Source organism: Pempheris klunzingeri, chromosome 2 (genome assembly GCF_042242105.1).
Source record: "Pempheris klunzingeri isolate RE-2024b chromosome 2, fPemKlu1.hap1, whole genome shotgun sequence".
NCBI classification, from domain to species: domain Eukaryota; kingdom Metazoa; phylum Chordata; class Actinopteri; order Acropomatiformes; family Pempheridae; genus Pempheris; species Pempheris klunzingeri.
In genome coordinates, this window is record NC_092013.1 from 17,103,422 (window position 1) to 17,125,432 (window position 22,011).

General features: G+C 42.1%; 1 protein-coding gene across 1 annotated transcript; it reads left to right on the forward strand.

Moving 5' to 3' along the window:
- Nucleotides 1–2,037: 2,037 nt before the first annotated feature.
- cttnbp2nla (CTTNBP2 N-terminal like a) lies at nucleotides 2,038–18,371 on the forward strand. The gene is made up of 7 exons (XM_070846330.1): nucleotides 2,038–2,107; nucleotides 4,991–5,095; nucleotides 13,968–14,201; nucleotides 15,371–15,478; nucleotides 15,953–16,141; nucleotides 16,239–16,409; nucleotides 16,584–18,371. Exons 1-7 carry the CDS (start codon nucleotides 2,069–2,071, stop codon nucleotides 17,526–17,528), a joined length of 1,791 nt encoding a protein of 596 aa, XP_070702431.1. The 5' UTR covers nucleotides 2,038–2,068; the 3' UTR covers nucleotides 17,529–18,371.
- Nucleotides 18,372–22,011: the final 3,640 nt, after the last annotated feature.

Genomic DNA, 22,011 nt, shown 5'->3' on the forward strand with positions numbered 1-22,011 from the left:
GTACATTTTTCAAGGCACTCACCATGGTATCTGCTTTTTTTCCGGACTAAACCAAAGTAAATGGGAAACTCTTCACTTTAAATTGTTTGGCTAAAGAAGACGAGGACACAGGACGAGGACTCTGAGGACACAGATTTTTCACAGCAGCCAGTCAGCAGGCTGAACTGAGCAGCTTAATTGAAGAGCCTGAAATAGAGACTCTCTATTAGGGCTGAAGAGGCTCCCTGCACAAGCAACCTATCAGGAGAGACAATTCTCTGACTTTGCTCTCTGTATACCCTCAAGATAGCAGAGTGAGAAAAAAAAGGGACACAATTACCAAATAGCACAAAAGATGCTGCATAGTCATAGATAGGAGGCTCATTTGTGCGTGTGGTGCCAATTTAGCGCTGACACAAGGTGGTCTGTCTTGTAACTTCAAGCCAAATTGCTACACCAAAGTGCACTTGTGTATTTGCGCTCTTCCAGCACTAAGATTGCAGTATTGTATCTTCAGTCACAGCCTGAGTATTTGGCTGATGATCACATTTGACATGACTTATCTTGTAACAGTAACAGTGTTGGCTTGTCCGCTATCCTCCCCCACACTTACGAGGAAAAGCCTGTATTTTCACTGCATGTATAGAGGGTAATAAAACTACAGTGGCTACTGTAATTTTGACTTCAGTTGTGTTAGCATTGCACTCTACTGGCAGCTATTATGCATTACAGGAACGGCTCCAGTTGCAGTCCCTCCTATCAAAGGTAGTTTTAACTGGCTACCACATTAGCTCAACCACAGTCGAAATCTTTTGATTCCCCAGGTGAACCCACTGACATTTCTCCAGCACACAGACGTCTTGCAGACCGGCCACTCTGGCTCTTTCTACACCACCAGATGGCAGTCAACAATACTGTAATCCCACAAATCCAGGAATCAATGCAAGGCATGTTTTCGCTGGAATAATTAATTCTGCTGGGATGATTCATATAAATGATCAATAGATGGATTACATTAAAATGCATTAAAAACATTTAATGCATCTTTCATTATGTCTGAGACAAAATGACACGGCATAAAAACAAAACTCCCAAGGTCCATGCTTGGGAGTTTTGTTTTCATACCGTGTCTTGCCTCACTTTTATGCATATTGTTGTTGACACTGTTTATGTTGCGGGCTATCGATAACAAGTACGACACTAAGTATCTTTGATCAAATGCTGTAAGTACAATTTGGAGGCACTTATACTTTACTTGAGTATTCTTATATACTTTATACTACTACTTCTGAGGCAAATATTACTATTTTTTAAAAATCCGTCCTAAAATCTGTAGTTAAAACCTTTCAGAATTCCAAAGCATGCTCAAATATTCATAAACCTAACAGTATATAAGGCAGTAACCTCATATTTAGCAGTAAACATACAAATTGTGCTCATTCGTTTAATCAATAATATTCAAATAATGTTAAGTTGTGCTAAATTATTGTCAAAGGTATTATTATGTGAAATAATAGTATATTTTGCCTCAGGTATATAAAGTAAAGTTGTGAGTACTTATTCCACTACTGCATCCTATTGGATACTACAAGGAAATGACAATAAAAAACCCAAACAGCATTAATAGAACTGATTTTACGGAATTATTACAGACACATTGAAGAGGAATACCATTGTAGATCATTATAATACTGGACAAAAGCGCAAGAAGTCACTTTAGAGTCATTACATCGCACGATAACACGACAAGCGAAACACAAATGACCCTTTAACATTCCGTGCAGCAAAACGCCTGTTAAGCCATTAAAGCTGCTTGCTGAAAGTCTTTACGTGCCCATGAGAAATTCTTGCAGAGGAGGCAGACACTGAAGAAACGCTAAACAAAGAAATCCAACCAAAATCCAAGAGGCGGGACGTCACTGCTCCTGCCCCTTTTCCCCAGAAGCTCGCCTCTCATTGGTCAGCGCCCAGAGCTCCGCTTCGTCTATTGGCCCGCTCAGCTGTCACTCAGAGCCGTGCTCGGCCGCTCAGTGTTCCGCTGCGTCGGGATCAGAGGACGCAAATCAATTTTCTGACAGCAGAAAAGTTCATGCTGGAGTTTTCAAAGACCTCAGGGGGACATATGAAGGTAAGAACACCTACAGAAAGCGTGTTTGTGTCGGCGGTGTGGAGCTGAAGACGATAAGTTGCCGAGTTTTTAACCGTGTTTACACTTTCGGGCCAAAAGTAAAGGAAAAAAAAAAAAAAAGAAGAGATGTAGCAGAAGTGGTTCAAGGCTACAGGCCGAAGCGCTCGGATTGCATCCCCTCGAGAGTAAATGGCACGAAGATATTTTTTTATTCATGCAAAAATACATTTAGACCAAATATGTGGACTCACCAGAAGAAGAAAAGCGACCCTGACATGTCATGACCGTTTGATCCTCATCACAGTGCTGATTGAATTCATTTATAGTGGCTCCAGTTTAATTTATTCGGTTTATATATATGTGTGTGTGTGTGTGTGTGTGTGTGTGTGTGTGTGTGTGTGTGTGTTGAAGACTTGGCTGCACCATAGCCAGTCCAGACATTAAGCAGCTGAGTAAGTAAGTAAAGTGACCTAAACAAAAAATAGGTTGGCTACCAAATCCAATTTAGCATCCAGACATGCTGCATCTGGTCAGACATCCTGATTAAAGCAACAAGGAAATTCAGCAGACCTCTCAGTCTGTGCTTCCCCTCATTTGACCCTCAAATCATATTAAAGTTTATGGGCCTCAGAGGCTTCACAGTCTGTGGCGTGCATTAATTCACACATCTTTTTTTTTTTTTTAACCTCCATTTCTAGTAAAACCAGCTGGCAGATGAAAAGTTTCATACTCTGAAAAAGTTTCCCATGTAACCTGAAATACTGTGCACGCTGGCTAGTGTAACGTAGCAGTGATTCAACATCAGCTGCTGACTTAGAGGCTGAGACTAAGAAAAGTGGATTATGATTCGAGTGGAGGAGGTTTATTTTCCACTTCTACTGTGCACATCAAGAGTCACAAGCGGCCACTCACAAACCTGAGGGTCTCTTTTACTGCAAAAAACACTGCTTTACAAAGCCGCTGCTTGCTTATAATGAGTTTACAGTGTTGCAGACGAGGCACATGGCTGACCAGGCTTAAAACAACACGGATAAAAAGGATTATGGACGCTGGGATTTCGTCATCGGAAGTGGAGCTGCAAGAACGTGTGGGAATATTTGCATTTCCCATGCTATCTCTTAGTGTTTGTATACCCTCATGATTACTGACTCTAACTCAGGGGGATTAGGTGAAATAATATCAAAATGATGAGGATCTAAACAAGCGGGATGACACACGCAGCCTCCCGCTGGGCCAGACATTTCTCATAACACAGTGCACACTCTTCTCACAGTGATTACAGCAGCCTGTGAAATTAGCAAGCAAGCCTGTAAAACCAAACTGAAGTAGGTGTGTACGCTGTAGTTTAATTAGCATTTTACCCCTGTGGTTAAGCCACAGACCATGAGTGATGGTGAGGGCAGAGCTACAACACTGTGGGCCTTCTTTGTGAGAGGACGCTGCTGTAGGGACCAGGCTGTAAGAGCACTTCATCAGGGCCATAGCTGCTTCCTTTACAGTATATACATGTATTTAAATGCTGTAAATACGCCCTGTCACAACTGTCTTATTCTAATTTGTCTTTCGAAGTTGCCTGGGAAATACTGCAGCCACTAGCTCTTGATATGAAAGGCTCCCGTCTCTCATTATGCAACGCAGCACTCCATCAGCTCAGCCCACCCCCTCCGAATGACTTCATGATGTGGAAAGTTGCGGTGACCACAGGGAGCTCAGAGCAGAGCAGGCCTGCTGAATGAATGCTAGTTCAGGTGCGGATGGCAGTCCGGTAAACGGCAGCGAGTGACATTTTTCAGATGCTCCAGCCACAAAAGAAGATTTTTTTACGATGTAAACCGGACAAGACTTCTGTTATTTAGTTGTCAGCCAAAGCAGTGAACATCCACCCTTCATGTCCCACATGATGATTGTCATCTGAAAAGGGATGCTTAGTGTAATACATCAACAGCTTTGATCTTATTTCAAAGGCATATGTCTTTGCATACGTTCCCTTCGCCAGAGTGCGGTTGGATGTTTGAGGTGTGGACACCGCAGGGCCTGTCAGCAGAACCAACACAGCTGTGAGATTAGAGTGCAGAGACACTACAAAGAGACCACATCACGTCTCCAACGCTAAATAACTAACTGTCACTGCACCTGTTATGGATGAAACATGCAGCGGAGAAACTAAACAAAGTGATTTTGATATTATTTTCTGTGCTGAACTGAAACGTTATGAGTTAGTCAGCTTTACGGCAGATGATGGAGCAGCTCGGATGCTGGAAGCAGACGGTTATTTCATGTGTGATCCATCTGTGCCTGGTGAACATGAGCAAAAAAGTTTAGCCCTCATATCTTAGTTGTACCGCTTGTAAATTGCGTAAGAAGTCCTCTAATTTAATGTTTAATTTTTTGGTGATATTTGCTCATTTTGCGTGAGCTACACCACACACTACTAGTACTTCAATGGATTTGCTATGCAGTGTGCACCTATGACCTTCATCCAAAATAAAATGCCTGGTTTCTTTTCATACAGTGAAAAATGTTACTGCATATACACCGACCCTGCACTGCAAAATTATTCCCTCCCAAGATAATAACCACATATCCACACAAAGCTCATAAATCAGTGGGCGAGATCAGATGTCTGCACGTCTAGATGTCTGATTCTGGGGGAACTGAAAAGCACCTGGCTTTGTTTCAAGACAGAATGAAATTATTGTGGGAAAGCAATTGTCCTAGTTTAGTTTCTCAGTGTTTCCTAGTTTGCAGTAGAATAATAATCCCATTATAAAATAGCAGTACAGGTTATGTAGTTACTTTTATGAATAAGAGTAATATGAACTACCATACATGTCAATTTGCAATTTGAGTCAAGTTCCTCTCTTTGTTCTTCTGTCCTCACAGTCCAAGCTGAATATGGAGAGTTTGACCAAACCAGAGTTGCTGATGCTTTTCAGCATCCTGGAGGGAGAGCTGGAGGCCCGGGACCTGGTCATTGATGCCCTAAAGGTATCTATCAAAGGAGCTGGTGACATAAGTAAAACAATTCAAGTGATTCTCTGCACAAAATCTGTATTTTCAATATTAAATGCTCACCCCCTTTTGAGATTCAATGGTGACAAGTTTTCCCAGCAGGGGAAAAGTATCGAAATGTCAGGAGAAACTTGTCAAACCACGGCTGTAGCATATTACACAGCACTGCATGTTTCCTTTTGTACTGTGCTTACAAAGCTTCTTCCCTTGGTCACTCACGATACACAAAAGAAAACGTTGTTGCACTGTACGTGACAAACAAAAATCAGGACAGAACAGACACAGATTATGCTGCAGCCTTTGTTCAGGGGGTTACCGTGGACATTTTGATTCTTTCTCTATGAAAGAACAAACTACCAAACTTTGTTAGTTTGTTCTTTCAATAGTGAAGCCTACAGCCTGGACATACAATATAGTTTTGATGTTATTAGACCTAAGGTACATAAGTGTGGATCTGGCAACAAAATGAGGAGAAACAATTAGTTAAAGTATTCGGATTTTCTATGCAACCCAAGCATTTCCTGTGAAACAAGTCCTCTATATGGAAATAACAAACCAACGTATCTGTGACGGTAATATTCCTCTGAAACTACCCACTTTGTTCCCAGCAAACTAGTGACTGTGTCTCTGAAGAATGGAGTGAGTCTTTTGAGGCTTTGTCTCATTACTCAACCTTTTCACAAGTTTAAAGGAGTTGATGCATTCCAGTGAATCTGAACATAAACTCAATTAGAAATGGTCACAATGCAGAGTACACACTCAAACACAGTTGAGTGTTTCTCACAGTATTAGATTCTATTTTTGGTGGGAGCTGACATGAACTTCTCATTCAGGAATTCAGGAACTATTGCATGCTGTTCATATTTGTTCATGTTCTATATTTTATATAAAGGTGCTCCGTTCAGGATTTTTTTGAGCAGATCACCGTTGGCTGGAGGTTGATACCGAGCATTGATCATGAGGTCTATTTGAAGCACCTTCTATTTGTTCGATAGCATTATTTATTTATTTGACGATTGTTAGCAACTTTGTATATAAAGTATTGAAATTAAGAAATGAGAAGATATAATGAATTGAGTTACCATGGTGATCCAGCCAGGTTAAAAGAAGCTTCTGTCATGTCTAGTCTAGTAACAACAGAGGATGTCACTTTTATTTAAAACCTTGGATGGATCTCCATTTCCCTGGTTTGTTTGCTTTTTTGTTCCTTTTCTGGTTTTATGCAGTACAATCGTCAGTTTTTACCAAATTGTGACCATAAAATCGTTAAAGTCAACGTGAACGGTGGATGCTCAACACCCCTGTGTACTTTAGTCTACTATTACTGGAGTGTACAGTCCCTGACAAAAGTCTTGTCGCTTACCGAAGTTGTTGGAACAACAAATAATAACTTGACTTGTGGTTGATCAATTGGAATCTGAAACAGTTTATATGAAAGGCAAAGGCCTCTGGATTATGTGTATTGTATCAAAATAAGGTTTTGTATCATTCATTGAGTTTTATCATTTAATTAGAACAGAAAGGTCAGATTTGGCTTGGACAAAAGTCTTGTATACAAAAAAAAATGTACGGTAGAAATGTACACGAACATGCTACAATAACATCACAGCATAAAGCTATGGTCCCTTGGGAAAAAGAATTAATATCGTGTATGACCCCCATGAGCTTGGAGGACTGCATCCATACGCCTCAAATAATGTATTGATGAAGTCATCTGGAATGGCAAAGAAAGCAGTCTTGCAGGACTCCCAGAGTTCATCAAGATTCTTTGGTTTCATCTTCCAAGCCTCCTCCTTCATCTTACCCCAGACATGCTCAATAATGTTCATGTCTGGTGACTGGGTTGGCCAATCCTGGAGCAACTTGACCTTCTTCGCTTTCAGAAACTTTGATGTGGAGGCTGAAGTATGAGGAGGAGCGCCATCCTGCTGAAGAATTTGCCCTCTCTTGTGGTTTCGAATGTAGTGGGCAGCAAGAATTTGTTGATATTTCAGGCTGTTGATGTTGCCATCCACTCTGCAGATCTCTCGCACACCCCCATACTGGATGTAACCCCAAACTATGATTTTTCCTCCACCAAACTTGACTGTTTTCTGGGTGAATCTTGGGTCCATGCGGGTTCCAACGGGTCTTCTGCAGTATTTGCTGCGTTTGGGATGCAGTTCAATGGATGATTCGTGCCACTTTTCCTCTGTCCATCCTTTCACCAAGCTGTGGGCCTTTGCAAATGCAACACAATTTTTTAGTTGCCTTCTGTTTAATGCTGGCTTCTGAGCACTAATTTGGCCATGGAGACCACTGCATGAGAGAATTCGACAAACTGTTCTTCGAGATACAGGGGTTTCTGGTGACCACTTCTCATGCATCTCTGCTGCAGTTGAAAAAGGGCTGGCCCTGGACTGTCGAAGCAACAAACAGTCCTCTCGAACAGTCGTCTTACGGGGTCTGTCTGACCTGGGCTTGTCATGAACTTCAGCAGTTTCTTCAAATTGTTTTCTTATCCTCTCCACTTGACGTTTGGATACACTGAAGATGTCTGCCACCTCAGCAGCAGACTTGGTCTTCAGGTTCTTGATGATCAGCACTTTGATCTGTGGTTGAATCTTTGGCATGTTGTGAGAGGTCAGGTTGCACTTCAGATGAAGGTCTGGTGTGCTGGGGTTCTTTTTATAAACACCTGGGAATGTGTTAATGACAGTATTTGTCACAGGTGAAGCTCTAATCTGTGATTGGTTGAATCATTTAAAGGCACGACAAGACTTTTGTCCAAGCCAAATCTGACCTTTCTGTTCTAATTAAATGATAAAACTCAATGAATGATACAAAACCTTATTTTGATACAATACACATAATCCAGAGGCCTTTGCCTTTCATATAAGCCATTTCAGATTCCAATTGATCAACTATAAGTCAAGTTATTATTTGTTGTTCCAACAACTTCGGTAAGCGACAAGACTTTTGTCAGGGACTGTAGACTCCTCACACCCCAGCATGACTTTTGTTGTTCAGCTTTTTAATAAAAATAAGGTCACAAATTGTGTAATCCATGGCTCACAATCTCGACAAAACTAGTAAACTGACTGGTGTCACCATGACCCAAACCCGTCTTTGTGTGAGAGAGAGTGTGGGGTAAGCAGTGGCTGAGCGAATCAGTGTGTGCAGCTCTACTCTATAATAAGATTTAGGGTTTTACCCATTTTACCAACAGTAAAAAAATAGAAAATCAATATGTGATAGTATTTTTGATTTTGTTGTAGCAGCCACAAATAAATCAGTGTATGAGAAATAGTGCAGCTGGGTAGAGTGCGGCTAGTTCTAACTTTAGGATGTCTTACTTTAGCAGGATTATTGCTGCGGTTCAATTAAAGGATTTTAAGGCTATTTTCCCACACTGCGCTCTTTGCTGTGCTGTGTCCTGCCGGGTCACATGCTTAAGGTTTCACTGGCCTTAAGGATGTTTTGTCATTCAAAGCAGTCATAAACATACTTCAGTAACACTGCAGCGCTGTGGATCTGTTAATAAACCACAAATGAAAGATTGTGGCAGTGAATAAGCAACTTAATGGTGGAGTATCGCCGCAAAAAATGCCCACACAGTGCAATTCTGAAACAACAACACTGCGGACTTTATTCTCCCTATTAAAGTTTGAGCTTTACAGCCGTAACTCTGTTGGAATGCTGTTCACTTTCCAGGTGTAAAAAGCACCATCGAAAGAGCAAACTGGAGAGGCAGCCGGTGAACTAGAGAGCAGCCGTCTAACAGGGCCTGTTGCCCAATGTTCATGTGTTGTGTCTAGACCACATTCCTACATCTCTCCTGGGATCTGGCCATCTAAGGCAAGAAGAGTTACAGCACGCTGGGTGCCCGATGACTCAATGTGAGCGAGAGTAGGAGTGAACAAATAAACATTGGCCTTAACTGGAGCTTGAGGGGAATATGGCTGCGAGTGTTTCATGGCTCCACCAGCACAAACTGTTAACACATTCAGGTCTAGGATTGGATCAGTGCTGTAGTGTTAGCTCTTACAGAGCTTTATTCAAGGGTATAATCATCAAACAGTTGGAAATCAATTTGAGGGAGTAAGTGAAAACTGATCTCTGACCTCCATGTGACTTCATACCTTTCTGCTATTCTACTCTTAAAGTTTTGGCGATGTGGAATCTTGGTTCTTGTCCTTGCATGAAAATTGATTGATATCAGTCAAACATCATAATTCGTTTGCTCTCCCATCCCAGCAGCACGGCTCTATGCATGGAAGTGCTGGTCCGTTTGTCCACCTCAGTGGTTCAGACTGAAATATCTCAACAACTATTGGAGGAGTTGCCATGGAATTTTTGCACAGACATTAATGGTCCCCAAAGAATTCTACTTATGTGACACCTTTTACGGAGCACCACCATCGTCAGGTCCAATCTTTCAACTTGTCTGGTACTTGGTTTTAGGACATTCTCATCGTCCTCAGCTGCACTTTGTGTCAATATGTGTCAACTGTTAGCATGTTAACACTGAAGGAGGATGGCGGTAATATGGCGAGGGTCAAACCTGCTAGAGATCAGCATGTTAGTGTTGCCATTGTGAGCACGCTGAGTAGCATGCTGATGCTGATTAGCATTTTGCTAAAAGTCTTTGCACATGCAGCTACAGTAATTAGAGAAGTAGGTCCAGTCATGTTGGCTTAAGTGATGTAAGTGCTACATTGAGTGTCATGTGAGAAATGTTTAGTGTCACCATGGTAATAACACCAGTGTTCACTTCTGTGCTTTTCATGCCTTCGCTCACCTGGTTAAGAGTAGGGAGGGAAATGGCAAGTTTTCACGTGTAGTCCCCATTCTCACCGTTTTACAAATTTTACATTCTTATCAGTGATTTTCTACAGGATATGGAATAAGTACAGGATGTGAGGTTAATGATGTGGTTTTTCTGTGGTCCTCTATATTTAATTATGCAGAACTAGCAATGGCATTCTAACTATCCGCTGCATTTTCCCCCTTGTGACTCACTTCTGCAGCTGCTCACGCTGTGGCTTTCAAAAGGAAGTTAGTCTCTGGCAACGCTCATGTTTGGCACACAAAGCCCAACAGTGATCCAGCACTCCCTTTGCTTTGGGAAAGGAATAGGAGTCTTAAAGTTAAAAGGGGACTCAAATATGGAAATGAGCCTTTTAATTAACCGTTGAGTTCACATAGTGTGGTTGACTAGAGCGTCCAAGTGGACATGCTTCAAAAAGGTTTACCTTGTTTGTTCTTTGGTAATGGGGCTGCACTGAAATGGGGAAAAATAGCCTTGTTTCTAGCTCCAAGATACATCAACTGATTGGGTTCAGTGTCAGTCGTAACATTCATTGCATTTCATCCCAAATCACATGATTATGATGGATGGCATTCTTTAGATATCCTTTTCCTTTGCAGAGAATATGAAATGCATGCATGAACATTTCGTGGTATTAAGCGATCTGCTGAAACATATAGGACTCCAGGGTAAGAAGTTTATATATCACCTTCCCTCAGTATTATACAGATCTTGTCGCCAACACTGCACGACTAAAAGACTCCAGGCATGTGTCAGCAAAAGATAAGCTGGATTGGAACCAGTGCAACCATAGCACAAAGACGGCTTCCCAAGCAAAAGCACATGGGTTGCCAAGAACTGTAGCCAACTGACAAAAGCTTGAATAATGGAGGTAGACTGTGATGCTTATCAGACATGCTCTGAATGTTTATGGGTATTGTACATGTGCAGTATAATGTAATGAATAAGCTCTGGTAGATTTGGGTGTTAAGTATTAAGTAATGTTCGAAATGCTTTTCCTGTAATCCCTCTTTTCACTTCCTCCACCCTCTCGGCAGCAGCGGATTGATGCAGAGGAAACAGCCTCCCTTTGTGCTGTGGAAGTGCACGTCTGTGTGTGCATTGAAGGGCCGGGGAGGGAGCTGAGAAAGAGAGTCTGTGTTTATGAGTGAACTTTTGTATAACAGGGATCCTGTGAATTAGAAAAAAAAAACGGAGGATTTTAAGGCCAATTATCGGGTTATGGAAATGAGTGCTGACCAAATAAATAGAAAATAAGAAAACAATTAACTCTCACTTCAGAAACTTCACAAAAATCTACATTAAGTTTGTGTTTTATTTGTATGTTTCAAAATGTTTCCTCCAGTATGAGCAATGGTTTACAAATCTTTTTTTCTGTTATATATCCTTGAACAATGGGAGTGTCAAGAATGGAAAACCTGAACCAAGCAAATTTAATCTTCGACTGTAAAGTGACACATTGGAGGAGACAGTCATTGATGGGAACAGAGTTTGGCTGTGGGCCAAGTCTGTACACAGAGTTCTCCTCAAACCTGGATATTTGAATTTTAGATGAAACCGACCCCAAAAGAAATGAACAGAAAGAAAAATCGTGCTCAGGTATTCTGTTTTTAGCTTTAGTATTAATTGAATCACAAGTATGCGTTCAAGAAAGATGGCCATGCATGTAAGTGTTATGGTCTCTCTTAGTCAATTAGATGTAAAAATTTGGATCGTATAAACATAGTGAGGACAAGGACCATGTGCCACATTCATAAGATATTCTAGATTGCACGCAAGACTTTAGCTCAGGTGCTGTGTGGTCGTTGGGCCTAAGATAGCTTCCCCATTTGAGAGGCATTTTTGAATTCTCCTGGGCGCCCTATGTTTTCCTGTTTCACCCCTCCATGCCGTTTGATCCGCCTTCACACAGTCCTCAATGGACTGGATCAAATAACAGCAGCAAAGCCTCGCAGCCTTGCTCTCCTCTCTTTGTGCCAGATGAGGCAGTATTGTTGAAGATGACAATCACGGAGCCTGTGATATGGAATACAGTTTGAACCAGTTTTCTGTCGTTATCCATCATCAATCCCTGTACGTTTCTAAACAGATTTAATTGGAAAAACAATTAATTTGCTTTGATAAAGCATCCTAAAGTTCTACGGATTAGTCGTCTGCATGTCTTGTGTTTCTTTCCAAATTCTGCTTCCAGTTATTTCACATAAGTCTGTCCTTGCATGCAAGTGTCAGAGTGCCTTGATCACTGCTGCAAATGTTGGACTATTGAATCAATTTAATGAGGCAATTATTTGTAAATTATTTCTCTTGACAATAATGTAGGGATGCATCGATCAAACACACAGCTTATTAAGCAAATGGCATAGCAGCCATGATGCTCCACGGATCCACTTCGCATCTAATTTCTTTTCTTAAATTTCTTTCTTAAAGTTCAGTGTTTCCTTTATCAGTTCAGTTATCAGTTTTTCAGTCACAGGATTGCCACAGGAGCCACTGTATTGGCTGATACTATTGGATACATGCTTACTTGGTTAGAATGGTCATATGTTTTTCTACTCTAATGTTGTGCAGCGCACAGTCAGCAGTTAAATGCTCTGTAAGAGCAGTGAATCGATTAAATATTTCTCTGCAAGCAGATCTACACTCTTGACTACACTTTAAATTTCTCAAGTAATCTCAGTATCAGTCATCAGGAGCCCTGTCCTCACTCTGCTAGAGAGGATACTGTTCTTTCTAATCTCTTGATCCTCTTTTGTTGAAACCTCACTAAGACACATTGCCAGCTCTGCTGTAGCCCTCCTCTTCCCCCTCACACTTCAGCCCCTTTTCACGGCAGGCCCGAAGGCATCTGCTGAACCTGAAATGTCTTACTGCTATTATCCCTCCTTTGTCATGAGTTAAACAGAGAACAGGTCTGCCTTGGCCAAGGCCCAGTCCAGAGCAGCTGTCCCACTAAAGATAGACAGACACACACCATCTGTTGCGCCTTCCTCCTGCTTGTGCTATTTCTCATGTATTTTGTGCATTTCCTTCCTCTCTTCCCCTTCCTTTATCTACTGCTCATTTACTATTCTTAGATTAGAGATGTGGATCATGACGTGTCGAACGCAGTGTTTGATTTCCTGTTTGAATGGTCAAACCATATCATGCTAACCTCACAGTTTTTGGTGAATGATTACGCCTGTTCACGTTTACTGTAATGAAAGTTAGATTTGACCAATCGAAAACTTTGAGGATCATTTTACATATATACACTGGTGCCTAGTCATAGGTTGCAACTGGAGGCAGAAGCTAGACCGAGAGAAGAAAAGGTGTGTAACTATGCTAGTGGCTCTGTTAAGCTGTACTTAGCTGGACACAGCTACACTGAGCTTAATTCTAATGTTTGCATGCTAACATCCCAATGTTGCACAAGAGTCATATTTACCATAATTTTTTTCCCTTGATAATGATCAAGGATGAATGAAAAGTCTTACAGACTTGTTTCCTAACCAGACATACTTTGTGGATAGTAAAAAGATAACAACATCAGACATAAGTAAACACAATTAAGATAGAGACATTAATAATACATGTGACACACATTAATAATACAAGTACTGAAAAGTTATTAGGATAAATCCATGGGGGGAACATGAATGTCTGTACCAGATTTCATGGCCTTGCACTCAGTTGTTGAGATATATTATTCTGGACCGAAGTGTTGGACTGTCAGTGTCTTCCCTAAAGCCATGCTGCTCACATGCCAAGGTCTCTTTGAAAATGTATAGACAGGGATCAGATTCCAGTAACTGCTGAGACTTGGACAAGTTTTTGAGAAGCCAGAAAAGGGATCCAAGAGAAGATTTACATGTTACAGCCAAGTCACAATCCTTCTGTAAACATGGACATTTGTGCAAAAGCATAAATGAGCAAAGCAATTCTACTCATTAACGTTTCCTACCACATAACTTTCAGAGCACAAACATGCTGTAACCGGTTCACTGCCTCTCTCAGTGCTTCCTCTCACCCCTCTCCTCTCTCCTCTATTCATCTATTCAGGCCCAGCGGAAAGAGCTGTTTATCCAGGAGCGCTATGGCAGGTACAACCTCAGCGACCCCTTCCTGGCCCTGCAGAGAGACAGTGAGGCTGTCGGGGGCCAGAACAAGGACCCGGGCTGCTCATCCCCCACCTCCAACCCCCTGGTTGTTCTCAAACTGGTGGTGAGCCACTGCAGGAGGATGCAGGAGAAGATGTTGGCCCAGCTGGCTGCAGCAGAGAGCAGGCACAGAAGGGTGGGTGTGGATGTGTGTTTCTATAATTAAGGGAAGTAGAAATTAACTGGTTAACTGGTTATATGGATTTTTAAAAAATCAGTTGAGAAACGTAAAGGATGAAAGCTGGCCTCAGTGGTGGAAAGTATATTTAAGAACATGTATGGAGAAGGTAACCAGTAAAGTGTAGTGAGGATTTATTTATAATTGTATACATGTTTATAATATATTATGTATAAAACTTTGTTCGACAGGGACACTGATCATTTATGATTTTTCTGAAAACATGCCACAGTAAGACAAACAGGTTCATTTTCATGTGTAGTTCCTGCGCAGGCAATAGCTGAAACCATAAACGTTAAGAATCTAAAGCATTTGAAATCTAATCAATGATAAAAGCAGTGAAAATACGCAGATGCAAACAGAGCCTGAACTACTCAGAGACAAGAAAGATATAGCTCGTATAAAAACAGCTGGCAACAAAACGTTGGTACCCAAAACTAATTTGATTAAATCACCCTGCTTCATTAAAACCTTTTGTTTGCAACATGTTTTTTTCGGGGATAGCAGAATAACAAATTAAACACAGCAGTGTTCTCAGCATCAACTATTTCCAAGAGGCATGCGCACATTCAGAAGTATGTCACAGGTGCAGGGTGACAGACACAAACAAAAAGAAATAAAATACCTGCACACTGTTGTCACGTTTCTAGTTGTTTGGCGTGAGCTTGAGCTCAGTGTGTGAACACACCATTATTAGTGCAACAGGTCATTGTATCCTGATTTCATTATGAGGTAAATACACATGCCTGAAGTGTTTAATCTAAAAAGTCTTAATGCCTTTTATTGTGTTGGTATTCCACTGTAGTATTTAAATTTCTATTGCAAGTAATGATTTCTATTGCATCTTTTGGAACTGAACAAACACAAAGCACTCCATCATCTTAGGCTTTGAGAAACCACAGAGTGAAGACTATATTTTTCTCCACAGGCAGGGCTCAACGTGATACTTATTTCGTTGAGCTTAACTGTGTAGTTGTTTAGCAAAACTGCCATCAGCATTTTTGCTTACAATGTGGGGATCATATTGCTCAAGTCAAAATAACTGTTATTGGCTGTAATAAGCAGAGCAAACTACTGTGAGATCATTTCGTTGCTGACTCGGTGTCTCCCCGCTGTGTTCGCTTCAGGTCATTGCAGATCTGGAGGAGGAGAAGAGGAGGCATGCGGAGGACACAGCAGAGGGGGATGATGTCACTTACATCCTGGAGAAGGAGAGGGAGCGCTTACAGCAGCAGGTGCTCTTTAATTTGAAGCCACGTGGACTGCTCTGGCAATATTTGTGTAGAATGTACTGTATAAATGAAACAGGAGTTAATAAGTGATTGGTGGTCAGATGCAGAAATAACTGGTGTTTATAGTGTGTTAAGTGTTTGTGCAGTAAGAATGTGCACACCTCACACATACTGCGTCCACACGGCTTTACAGACCTAACTGTGGGTACCATGACGAGGTGGCCATTAGATAGACATTTGTTGTCTTATTTGCCATTTTCACAGATCGCATTATTATATATATATCATCATATCATATCTAACAATATGAGCGCTATGAATTAACCATTGCTTTACAATGGTGCATACACACAGTTTTAGTTGCGATTTTTACCCAACAGGCCGCTGATCTTAAAAGCTTTGAAGTAAAGTGTAACCATTCACACGATCTACACAAGACAATGTTTACTCCCTCTGACGAGTGTCTCGTCTTTGTAGCTGGACTTTGAGCGGAGCCAGGTCCGGCGGTTGGAAAAAGAACAGCGGCGGATTACTGACCAGCTAGAAGACGAACGGGCTCAGCACAAACAGCTCTCCTGCGCTTTGGCCAAAGAGTGCAAGTGGGCAAGTGCCAGGGCTCTGGAGGAGGGCCACCGGCTGAGTGAGCTGAGCCGTAAACTCGACAAGGTATTAACATTTTGAATTCAAGTTAGTCAAGTTTTGCTCTTTTGGTTGTTACACATGTGTCGGCCACTCTGGGTGAACACGCTTTTTTGCCATGCAGGAAAAGGAAGCTTGTCAGGTTCTGAGGAAGGAGCTGGAGGATGAGAGGAGGAGAGCCCTGAGAATGGAGGCGAGGGTGGAGGAGCAGCTGGCTGAGTTTGACACAGAGCGAGAGCAGCTCCGCTCACGTTTGAAGAAGGAGGAAGCTCACTGTTATCAGCTACAGCAAAAGGTGCGAGCATTTGAACAGCACTCATGCTGGCGGCAGTAGATTGCAGATGTTGCATACTATAACTACCTTAGGTTATTTCATTTAATCTTACTGTGACAGGAGACAATTTGTGATGCTTGCATCGCACAGCCAAATTTCTGCTTAACATTCATCTTTTTCCCATTTTGTGATCAGGTAGAAGAGCTGAACAGGAAACTGGAGGAGGCGAATGTGATGAGAGATGGGGAGGTAGTCACAGCTCCAGTGGAAGCAGGGAGGAAGGAGTGGGCAACTAAAGTTTCTCCAGGAAAGACAGCAGTAGACACTATTAAGGTGGAGGACATTGAGGAAGACAGAAACCAGCAACCTATGCAGCCAAAAGTCAACGGTCACCACTGTCTGATGGAGACCAACGGGCACCATGATCCAAGCAGTGCCCTCTCAGAGAAGATCTGCCTACAGAATGAGAATGAAAATTCTCCAGTTCATCAGAGCCAGACACCATTCTCCACTCTCCCTCCTTCCTCCCCCTGCGCCTCGCCCGTCCTTGCCAAACGCCTGCCAGGCAGCACGAGCCCCGGCGGCTACCAGTCTCCCTACCAGGCCGGGATCAACCAGCGCTTCCACGCAGCTCGTCATAAGTTCCAGGGTACCAATGACCCAGAGCCTCAGTCCCAGGCCGTACAGGCTCCTCTCTCGCCAAAGGACGTCTCCCCCGTGACCAGCACCTCCTCCTCAGAATCCAGCCCCGTCAAGCAGATGGCCCGGAGCACAGTCACTCAAGTCCTGTCTCGCTTCACCACCGTCCAGCAGAGTGCCGCGCCGAAGCTCGCAGCACCAAACAATTCACCCTTCGGCACAGACTACCGCAGCCTGGCGGCGCCCTTGTCTCCGGTCACCGGAAGGGCCGCTGCGGCACTTCCACAGGGGATCAGATCACCCACCATCCCCAGGGCAGACAGAGGCAACCCACCACCCATCCCCCCTAAGAAGCCCGGCCTTGCCCAGGCCCCACCCTCCCCGGCAGCGGTTCCCAGGTCTGCCAGCCATTACTCTGACAGCCCCCTCTCAGGCAGCTGTGGCCTCACCTCGAGCCAGGAGGGAGTCAAAGAACTGGACATGGTGGTTTCTTCTAATTAACTGAAATTTTGATTTGTCTATAAATTAGTCAGCTGCTGCTCTGCTCATGACATGATGGTTTAATCCACATCTCATAACTATAATTGAGATAGTATTTTGTATATGACTGGATTTTATATCCTATGTTTATTTGAACAGAGGTCCCTTCAAACACTGTTATAATTGTATTTATTATCGTTTTTTTTTTTTTTTTTTATATATGCTGAGGGACTATTTTAGGTAGTGGTTAAGGGGCTGGTACTAATGAGCAGTTACCACTGACAACTGTAGTTTCAAATGTGCCAATATTGTATGTTGGGCACATCGTACCGTTACAGTTTGTCTTTTTTATGGGGTCATATTTCCAAAGAATACAAATCCATTTCTTGCCTGAAGTTATTTGTTCCCCATACTTTGCCTCAACAGAACTACAGAAATGTAAATCCTCAGACCAAATGTAAGTAGGCCTTGGACCAATGTATTTTACACAGTTATTTCAGTGTGCACTCATAAGAACGTAGCTGTTTTTTATAAAAATGTACTGTTCATTTTATAAATATTCTTAGTTATTAATGTATAATTGTTTTACACAGCAGATACTCTGATTCATGCTCATGTATTACTTAAATGTTACATAGTAACAATAATCCAATAGGCTCAGATTATATGCAGGCACCTTTGTACAATATCTTGTTTAAATTTAGTGATTCTGATGAAGGTCATGCCTTTGAAACCATTATAAAACATACAAGTACTTTATGGTCAAAAATGGCTTTGATTAATATCATAAACACAACTGCCGTGTTGGTTATCTCTCCTTTTATCAGGTCCTTTGCAGTACTGTATATGTTGGAAAGAGACCGATTTAATAAATGAATCCCAAAGATCGTCATGTATTCATCTCTTTCTTTATATTCTCAGGACTTAAACGTTGCCAGTAGGCAGTGGTGTAAGTATTAATGCCAACAGTAGCATTAATCTAGTGTACAGCTACAACTGACCATAATAATGGTAATAATCATAATTATCATCATCATCATCAGGCATAGAGGATGTCAGAAAATAGTGAAAAATGTCTGTTAAAACTTCTCACAAATGCTCAAAACCTAAAGACATTCAGTTGACTGACATTCCGTATATGAAACAAAAAAAAACATAAAATGATCAGATTTGAGGAGCTGGAAGCAGGGAATTGGGTTTGTAATTTTTGTCATAAAAATTGCTAACTGATCATTCAACTAATCTTAGCTGCTCTAATTTAGTAGAGTTATGGTATTGTATTTCATACTTAGCCAGTACAACTAAGATTCCAAGCATTAGTAAACATTATTGATGACCATAAGAAGCATTACATTTTGTCCTGCCTCATGAAATTGGTTCAATAGATAATGATAAAGTGGCTTCATGAGAGTTTTTGTGCAACTATGAAATGAATCTCTTACAAACAATTAAATGCATTGGAATAGAAAGATTATGAGGCAGCTCTTGTTTCAATTAATTACCTGCAGATATTGACTTACATATTGATGACACCAACTTGCTTATTGTGTCATGTTCAGAATCACACTAATAATCTCTAGTACAGATGTACAGTGTCGTTTAGTGTTTCTAACACTGTACTTAAATAGAGTGTCCTCTAGAGGTCAGTATTTGATAAGTGGTTATAGTAAAATAACTATCTTACTGCGGGCTGGAAAATATGTGAAAATAAATGCAGCAGTAGGAAATTTCCCGTGTTTATATACTTCATCATTTCGTACTGTGGATTTATTTGTGAATCACTGAAATGTCTGAAGATTTCAGGTATGTTAGTTTCATGTAGAGATAACATGTAATGCCTTATTATGGTGAAAGAGTATATAAACATACCATATGGAGTTAGTGCCATGTTGGTGACGTTCATATGCACTGTGTGTGTGTGTGTGTGTGTGTGTGTGTGTGTGTGTGTGTGTGTGTGTGTGTGTGTGTGTGTGTGTGTGTCTCACATTTCCTTCCATTCGTGTCTATGTGGTCTTTGACTACCTTCAGATGCAGAAAAAAGGAGGATGTTCCCTTTTGCTCCTGGTTGATTTGGGATGATGAGTTATGAAACGAAGCCCTTAAGTGGACCGAACAGTTTGTTATTTTGCGCCCTGGGTTGCGTCAGCTGTAAACAGTTGTGATTCTAGTGATATCTTGTTTAAGTGATGCAACTTATGAGAGGAGCTGAGTGGTGGTGATGACTTTGCAATTGCACAAGTGCACAGAAAATACAGATGGATGCTTGACAAATACCATCTCTATGTTTTATAATGTCATATATATATATATATATACACACACACACACACATGTGCTGTGACATAATGTGCCATAATGACAAAGTGAAAAAAAGTTTTTTAGAAATTTTTGCAAATGTATTCAAAATAAAAAACTGAAATATCACATGTACATAAGTATTCACACCCTTTGCTATGACACTCAAAACTGAGCTCAGGTGCATCCTGTTTCCACTGATCGTCCTTGAGATGTTTCTACAACTTGACTGGAGTCCACCTGTGGTAAATTCAATTGATTGGAATTGATTTGGAAAGGCACACACCTGTCTATATAAGGTCCCACAGCTGACAGTGCATGTCAGAGCAGAAACCAAGCCATGAAGTCAAAGGAATATTCTGTAGACCTCCGAGACAGGATTGTATCGAGGCACAGATCTGGGGAAGGGTACAGAAAAATTTCTGCAGCATTGAAGGTCCCGAAGAGCACAGTGGCCTCCATCATTCGTAAATGGAAGAAGTTCAGAACCACCAGGACTCTTCCTAGAACTGGCCGCCCGTCCAAACTGAGCAATTGGGGGAGAAGGGCCTTGGTCAGGGAGGTGACCAAGAACCCGATGGTCACTCTGACAGAGCTCCAGCGTTACTCTGAGGAAATGGGAGAACCTTCCAGAAGGACAACCATCTCTGCAGCACTCCACCAATCAGGCCTTTATGGTAGAGTGGCCAGACGGAAGCCTCTCCTCAGTAAAAGGCACATGACAGCCCGCTTGGAGTTTGCCAAAAGGCACCTAAACGACTCTCAGACCATGAGAAACAAGATTCTCTGGTCTGATGAAACCAAGATAGAACTATTTGGCCTGAATGCCAAGCGTCACGTCTGGAGGAAACCAGGCACCGCTCATCACCTGGCAAATACCATCCCTACGGTGAAGCATGGTGGTGACAGCATCATGCTCTGGGGATGTTTTTCAGCGGCAGGAACTGGGAGACTAGTCAGGATAGAGGGAAAGATGAATGCAGCAAAGTAGAGAGACATCCTGGATGAAAACCTGCTCCAGAGCGCTCAGGATCTCAGACTGGGGCGACGGTTCACCTTCCAACAGGACAACGACCCGAAGCACACAGCCAAGATAACGAAGGAGTGGCTTCGGGACAAGTCTGTGAATGTCCTTGAGTGGCCCAGCCAGAGTCCAGACTTGAACCCCATTGAACATCTCTGGAAAGACCTGAAAATAGCTGTGCAGCGACGCTCCCCATCTAACCTGACAGAGCTTGAGAGGACCTGCAGAGAAGAATGGGGAAAATACCCCAAATGCAGGTGTGCCAAGCTTGTAGCATCATACCCAAGAAGACTTGAGGCTGTAATCGCTGCCAAAGGTGCCTCAACAAAGTACTGAATAAAGGGTGTGAATACTTATGTACATGTGATATTTCAGTTTTTTATTTTTAATACATTTGCAAAAATTTCTAAAAAACTTTTTTCACTTTGTCATTATGGGGTATTAAGTGTAGATCGATAAGGGAAAAAAAGAATTGAATCCATTTTGGAATAAGGCTGTAACATAACAAAATGTGGAAAAAGTGAAGGGGTCTGAATACTTTCCGTACCCACTGTATATATGTATGGTGTCTCGTCTCTCATACACACAGGCGCTCTCAATCAGTCAGCCTGACATCATGGGCAACAGACATATGTAGAGCACAAGCTGACTGGGCTTTCCATCACAGTAAATCCCCCTCTTGGTTGTCGGGGAAGGGTTGGCTGGACGGGTCATCTCTTCTCTGCTCAGCTCACCTAATTAACATTCCAGTGCAGGACAGCAGGGCTGCATCCCAAATCCAGCACAGGCATGCCTGCTCCTCCAGCAAAGCCCCATCTTTCTCAGCCTCCATAAACACGGGCTCAGGTTGATGAGCTGTGAGGGGCCTCGTCCTCGCTGCTGTCCCTGCCAGCATGGCTGCTCCCTCTGTGCCTCTGTACTTGACTGTTGTCCTCTGCTGAGGGAACAGCAACAACACTGAGCAGAAGACATAATAGTCTGTATTTTGAAACCTTGTGCGATTGTTGTGAGTCATCCCAAAACCACTGGAATTTAGTGAAATAAACGTCAAAGATAGCTTGCACAGTGCACATATTCTTGTTTTTTTTTTTGGCTTTGTTTGAACAGTACTTACGCCTTGCTTTCAAAACTTGGATGTCTTGCATAGATGCCTTGACCTGAAATGTCTTTTCATTCATTAATATT

What these genes read in the sequence shown, in the direction of transcription:
- cttnbp2nla (XM_070846330.1), top strand. Translation starts at nt 2,069, where the DNA reads ATGCTGGAGTTTTCAAAGACCTCAGGGGGACATATGAAG. An exon ending in CCTCAGGGGGACATATGAAG is followed by an intron (nt 2,108 to 4,990) that starts GTAAGAACACCT and finishes CTGTCCTCACAG; the next exon opens with TCCAAGCTGAATATGGAGAG. An exon ending in TGAGCCGTAAACTCGACAAG is followed by an intron (nt 16,142 to 16,238) that starts GTATTAACATTT and finishes TTTGCCATGCAG; the next exon opens with GAAAAGGAAGCTTGTCAGGT.